The sequence below is a fragment of the Ichthyophthirius multifiliis genome, assembly GCF_000220395.1.
Source record: "Ichthyophthirius multifiliis unplaced genomic scaffold scaff_1120509249818, whole genome shotgun sequence".
Lineage (NCBI taxonomy): Eukaryota > Ciliophora > Oligohymenophorea > Hymenostomatida > Ichthyophthirius > Ichthyophthirius multifiliis.
In genome coordinates, this window is record NW_004087278.1 from 1 (window position 1) to 7,194 (window position 7,194).

The following is a 7,194-nucleotide window of genomic DNA, read 5'->3' on the forward strand; positions in this document are numbered from 1 at the left end:
CGAATGATAATTTTTTAAAATAATTGGTAAGATATAACAGATAAAATAATAAAACCTAAAACATTAAAAAGTAAATTTGAAGCTATAAAACTAAAAGAAATAATTTAAAAGTACTTTTAATATCTGAACCTAATTTACCCTTAAGTGGAGCTTCTTTAGACGTAAATGTAGGTTCATTTAGTAATCCAGACTAATTATAAGGGCTTGCACATCTTTTAGAACATATGATATTTATGGGAAGTCAAAAATATCAAGACGAAAACTTATTTTTTGATTTAGTATCAATAAATGGTAATTTTTTATTTTAATATATAAAATTAATATAAATGTTAATATAAAAAAAGGAGGATAATCTAATGCATATACAGACAGTGGAAACACAAATTATCATTTTGAAAGCACAAATAATAATTTTGAGTAACTCTTAGATGTATGGAGTAGATTTTTCATTGACCCTCTTTTAAAAGAAGAATAACTAGAACGAGAAATATAAGCAGTAGATTCTGAATATGTTAATACTTTAACCAATGAATTTAATAGAATATACGGCTTATTAAATTATATTAGTGATAAATAACATCCTTTTAATACTTTTAGTTATGGAAATATCGATTCTTTAATGAAGATTCCTAAAAATACATACTTTGCCCTTAGAGAGTTTCTTTAGAAATATTATTTTTCTGAAAATATGACTTTGGTAGTAAAAGTAGATTCTATTTATTTAAATTCAACTAAAAATAAAATTGAAAATCTTTTTTCACAAATACCTTCTTTTTTAGAAAAAAGCAGAAAATTCTAATCTTCTTTTAAATTCAATATCGTATACTGAATAAATGCCCGTTTAAAAAGGCTCATATTTACAATTAAAGGAAAATTCTAAAACTAATAAACTTCATTTATTTTTCTTCCTACCTTTCAACGAAGAAAATGAATATAAGACATTAAGGTTTATCAAACTTTTATTCAATTATGGATTTTAGGAAACAAACTTTTGCTTATATTTAACAGAAAATAGTTTATCTAGCAAATGTGAAGTAGATATAGAAGAAGAGATTACTTCTTTAACTAAATTTTTGATATTTTCAATAGAAATAGAGCTATTAAATGAAACAAAAAAAGACATATAAGAAATAATAAGAATTTATTTTTATTATATGCAAGCAATATAAAAAATAACTGAGAAAAAGGAAAAATATAATAAAATTAAAGAAATACTCGAAAAAAATTTCTTTTTATAAGATTTATAAACATAATAAGTAATGGATGAAGTTAGTGAATATTCTGAAATGATAAACTAAAATATAAACGTAAAAGAAATTTTAAGTTATAGAAATTTATTGAAAAAATTCAATATTTTCCACTTCGAAAAACCAATAGAAATTTTAAATAATCCTGAAAAAATAATTATTATTCACAACACTAATAACGAAAGTTTTTTTAAAAATATGATTTCATTAAAAAGCGAGTTTTATGATTTGACTTTTACTTAAAAATTTTTAAAAGAAAAAGAACTTTCAGATTTTCTAAACTTCCAAAAAAAAGTCGAATTAGTACCTTAGAAAAATTTCCCTGTTTTAAAAGATACTATTTTGGAAGATATTGACAATTCATTTTAAGATTTTAAAACTCCTTAAGTTATTTTGAGCAACGAAAACGGAAAATTATTTATTTAAGTAAGTAAAATGGAATTTTAATAGCCTAAATAAGTGATTTATTTATAATTTGCTCACGAGTTAGCTAAAAAAGATATTTTTAATAAAATATCAAATGAAATTTTTGTCAATGAATTTAAAATGATTTTAAATAAGAATTTTTTTAAATACGAATTGAGTGGACTAAAATATGTAATAAATTCAAATAATGAAGGATTTTATATATGTATTGAAATTTACGATTCTTTATAAGAAGAAATAATAAATGAAATATAAAAAAGCTTAAACTAAGTGTAAATAAAGGAAGATGATTTTGAAAAAAATAAGAAAAAAATATAAAATTAAATAAAAGAATTTGAATATTTAATGATATATTAGTAATTTCGTGAAGTTTTACATAAAGTTTTGATAAAAGATTATTTTGAGAAAAAAGAAATTTCGTAAAATATAGAAAATTTAGATATCGCCAAATTCAATTTTTTTTAACAAAATTTCAAAAACTCCTTTTATTTGACTTTTTTTGTTTTAGGAAATGCCTAAGAAAATTTAACTAAAAACTCTTTCTTTTAACTAACTTCTAATTTAAAAAATAATAAATAATCTTAAAAAATTATTATTTCGAAAATACTCTCTTTTCCCCATTAAAAAATTGTTTTTAAAAAGCTATACTCTTCTAGAGATAATAAAAATAACTTAGGAGCCACAGTATTTTATTTTGGCAAAATGAATACGAAATAAAGAGCTATATTAAAATTAATATAAAAACCTTTATATAGTTTTGCATTTGAAAAATTGAGAACATAATTATAATTAGGATATTTAGTTTTTTGTTAGTTGATTAATTTTTAAGATATTTTTATTTATATTGTACTTGTTTAAGGATATAAAAAAACACCTGATGTTTATAAGGAAGAAATAGCTATTATGGTAAATGATTTTGGTAAAAAATATCTCAAATAAATGGATGATGAAACTTTTTTAGAGTTAAAAGAAAGTACTAAATAAAGTTTGTCATAAAATTTTTCGAATTTACAAGAGAAAGCATAATTTTATTGGCAATATATATAAAATTAGAGTTTTGATTTTTAAGAAAATAATAATATTATTTAAGAACTTGATGGCATTTCTAAAAACGATGTTATTGAATTCTTTTAAGTGTCTTTTTTTGATAATTTTATTAATTTCTAATTATATAATCCTAATGTTACACCAAACATTTAAAATAATCAAAATAATCAAGGTGAAACTGTTGTTTTTAATACCTAAAATTTATAATAGTAAGGCTAATGGATTAATCTAGAAGATTAATTTCGTAAATTTTATCAAGAAATAACAGTTTGATTTTTTATTATATAAATTAAATATTATTTATTGAAAATAATTAGATATTAAATAAATATTAAATATTTATATATTATTTTAATTATTTTTTTATTATAAATTATTAAAAATATATAAACATATAATTTTTTATTTTATACAAGCTTTAGTTATTTAAAAAAAACTACAAAAATATTCATTATTTTTTCTTAACATTCATATAAAAATATTTCTTAAATTTAATTCTATTTAAATCTATTAATAAATATTTAACACTACTTAATTAATTTAGTTGTTATTAACAAATAAAAGTTTATTAAATAATTAAAATAAGAAAATCCAATGATTAACAAATTCATTATTACTTTTGTATTTTATTATTTTTTAAATTTTTAAAAGTATTATTTTTTTGGCAAAATTAAAAGCAATTAAATTGCATAATTTTATAAAATAAATATTATTTCTACACTTATATATGTTATTATTTATATTTTTTTATTTTAAAATAATCTTTTTTTTTTTTACATAATTTATTATACTTTTTAAGTTATAAATATATCCTATTATTTATTTAACTCATAAAATAAGAAGAATTTTTAAATTAAATTGATACGTCTTTTCTTTTCTTTTGATTTTTATTCTAAAAATGGTAATTAAAATAAATTTTTGATATAATTTTTTCTCATTTCTATTTCGTTTTCTTAAAATTCTTCCAAATTTATATTCTTCATTGTTTAATTAGAATAGCTTTCTAATAATTAAACGATTTTTTCAATTACTTCATCATCTAAAAGAAAATTTTCATCATTCATTTGAGCAATAATAAATTTAACACAAGCCTATTCTATTTCACATTTTTATCTTAAATAATTAAATAATAATCATCATTTTATAATTAATCTAAAATTATTTTTATATAAAATAATAAAAAATTAATGTAAAGAATATTAGCAAAAAAATCATTAATTTAAATGCGACTAAATATCATATTCTATCATTTATTTACATATTTAATAAATTGATCTTAAAAATAAGCATTTAATTTAATATTTATTATCTTTTTAATATTTTAATAAAATAAATACCTCGAATTCTTTAATTATAATATGAAAAATATTCTTATCATTTAAATTATAATGTAAAACAACAACATAACTGTCTAATTTTTCACAAATTAAATAACAGCTTTAAAAAATTAAATACATGGGTTCATTATCACTATAAGATTCATTACTTATTTACAAAAAAAATTAAATAAAGTGAATATATATATTATTTAATCCAGAAAATGCTATGAAAAGAATTTGTTTTCTATCTTATCTTCTCCAATAATATAAATCATAATCTAATAAACGTTTTTTAAAAAATCGAATATTTTTTAAAGCCTGAACAAATTTATTTTAAACGAAATCTTTAATTAAAATAAAAAACTCAAAATCAATTATATAATTAACAAAGCTTGTTTCTTTAAATTTCTAAAAAAAATAAAAAATTAAATTAATCTCTATTTAATATTTAGGATTAATAATGATATTTAATTTATTATATAAAGGCTATAAAATAACATTATAAGAATATTTAACAAACTTTTAAATACATGATTTAATATAGATATGAAATATTAATTTAAAAAATAATTTAGGAAAATAAAATTATAAGAAATGTTAAATATAAGCAAAAATATATGAAAAAAAACATATTAATAGAACTTTTTTAAATATTTTTGTATTATTAATTAATTATAATAAAAAAAAAAATGCTTATTTTCAAAATAATTATAGGAAACTTTTTTATAAATAAATAAATAATATAATTTTATAATTACTATTAAAAATTAAATAAAAAAAATTATTAAAATTATATTTATATAATTTACAAAATGTTTAAAAAATAAAAAACTAAATTCTAATTAAAAAAAATAAAAAAAAAGAAACTTTTTATATATTGATAAAAAAAATTAATATAATTAATTAATAAATAAATAAATAAATAATAAATAATAAATTATATATTTATATTTATATTTATTTATTTTTTGCATATGTTTCTTTAATATTGATAATTATAATATATATTTATTTTATTTCTATGTTATGCATATGTACAATTTAATTTTTAAATATATATACTAAAGATTATAGGCTTATATTAAATGAATTTCAATAATCCTATAAATAATATTACAAATCTAAATTTATATATTTTTAATTTTTATTTTCTATCAAATTTTTTTTTTAATTATTTAAATATTTATTTTATTTTTAATAACATGATTTTAATGATAATTTACAATAAATTTGTAGAAAATTCATTATAATAATTTATTTTTTTATAATTATTTAATTTTTAAGTAATTTATACAACTCAGAAATTTATAAAATCTTTTAATATATATGACCTATGTTTAGTTTATTTCAATTATTTGGTTTATATTAAAAAAATTTAATGTAAATTATAAATATTAGATTATATTAGCGTCTTTAGAAAATTAATAATTTTGATTTTTTAATCTCTTATATTAAGAAGAGAAATATAATTTTTTTTTTTATAATAATCTTTTCATTTTTTATTGAAAATCTTTCTTTTAAGAATTAAAGAATAATTTAGTTTTTTTATTTTTATATAAAATATAAAAATATAATTATAGATTGATTATAAAATTATATTCATAATTTAATTATTTAAGAAATAATTATAATAGAATATAAAAATAAATAAATTATTTAATTATAGATTTAAATGAAATTAATTTATGTTATATTTATATATGAAAGTCAAGAAAAAATAATGAAAATTTATGTAATAATTTTTATTCAAAAAAAAAATAATAATAATAAATTATATTTTTTTTATTTTTTAATATTATATAAACAAAAAAATTAATAACTATTTAAATTTAATTTATATTAAATTTTAAATTATTAAATATATAATAATTTATGTATAAAAAATATCAATTTAATATATCCTGATAAAATTTACGAAATTAATCTTCTAGATTAATCCATTTCCCTTACTATTATAAATTTTAGATATTAAAAACAACAGTTTCACCTTGATTATTTTAATTATTTTAAATGTTTGGTGTAACATTAGGATTATATAATTAGAAATTAAGGAAATTATCAAAAAAAGACACTTAGAAGAATTCAATAACATCGTTTTTAGAAATGCCATCAAGTTATTAAATAATATTATTATTTTCTTAAAAATCAAAACTCTTATTTTATATATATTGCCAATAAAATTATGCTTTCTCTTTTAAATTCTAAAAATTTAATGACAAACTTTCTTTAGTATTCTCTTTTAACTGTAAAAAAGTTTCGTCATCCATTTATTTGAGATATTTTTCACCGAAATCATTTACCATAATAGCTATTTCTTTCTTATATACATTAGGCGTATTTTTATATCCTTATACAAGTACATATTAAATAAAAATATCTTAAAAATTAATCAACTAACACAAAACTATATATCCTAATTTTAATTAAGTATTCAATTTTTCATATGCAAAATCATGCAAAGGTTATTATATTAATTTCAATATAGCTCTTTATTTCATATTTATTTTTCCAAAATAAAATACTGTGATTCCCAAATTATTTATATTATCTCTAGAAGAGTATAGATTTTTAAAAACAATTTTTTATTAGGGAAAAGAGAGTATTTTTGCAATAATAGTTTTTTAAGATTAAGCATTATTTTTTAAATTAGAAGTTAGTTAAAAGAAAGAGTTTTTAGTTAAATTTTCATGGAGATTTCCGAAAGCAAAAAAATTCAAATAAAAGGAGTTTTTGAAGTCATTTTAAAATTAATTAAGCTTTGCGAAATCTAAATTTTCTATGTTTTATGAAATTTCTCTTTTCTCGAAGTAGTCTTTTATGAAAACTTTTTATAAAACTTCAGTATTAAATTACTAAAATATCATTTAATATTCAAACTCTTTTATTTAATTTTAGATTTTTTTCTTGTTTTTTTCAAAATCTTCTTCTTTTATTTACACTTAGTTTAAGCTTTTTGATATTTCCTTTATTATTTCTTCTTAAAAAGAATCAAAAATTTCTAAACACATATCAAATCCTTCTTTATTTGAATTTATTTCATATGTAAGTCCACTTATTTCGTATTTTAAAAGATTTTTTTTTAAAATCAATTTGAATTCTTCGACAAAAATTTCATTTGATATTTTATAAAAAATATCTTCTTTAACTAACTCGTG

The 7,194-nt window shown here is 16.4% G+C and overlaps 2 protein-coding genes across 2 annotated transcripts, besides 6 other annotated features; both read left to right on the top strand. All coding sequences in view use genetic code 6, as the record gives it.

The window, feature by feature from the left end:
* The first annotated feature begins 112 nt into the window (after window positions 1-112).
* IMG5_035330 (n-arginine dibasic nrd convertase 1, putative) lies at window positions 113-895 on the top strand. Its single transcript, XM_004039011.1, has 2 exons — window positions 113-291; window positions 345-895. The coding sequence occupies exons 1-2, from the start codon at window positions 225-227 to the stop codon at window positions 827-829; spliced, it is 552 nt and encodes a 183-aa protein (XP_004039059.1). The 5' UTR covers window positions 113-224; the 3' UTR covers window positions 830-895.
* Window positions 375-417: a microsatellite.
* A 364-nt stretch (window positions 896-1,259) lies between the features above and the next one.
* IMG5_035340 (m16 family protein, putative) lies at window positions 1,260-1,732 on the top strand (the record flags this gene model as incomplete). The annotated part of the gene is made up of 1 exon (XM_004039012.1): window positions 1,260-1,732. A coding segment is annotated over one exon (473 nt), but the record flags the coding sequence as incomplete, so codon positions are not given.
* Window positions 1,733-1,797: 65 nt separating this feature from the next.
* Window positions 1,798-1,828: a microsatellite.
* Window positions 1,829-4,934: 3,106 nt separating this feature from the next.
* Window positions 4,935-4,977: a microsatellite.
* Window positions 4,945-4,977: a microsatellite.
* A 306-nt stretch (window positions 4,978-5,283) lies between these two features.
* Window positions 5,284-5,320: a microsatellite.
* Window positions 5,286-5,328: a microsatellite.
* Window positions 5,329-7,194: the final 1,866 nt, after the last annotated feature.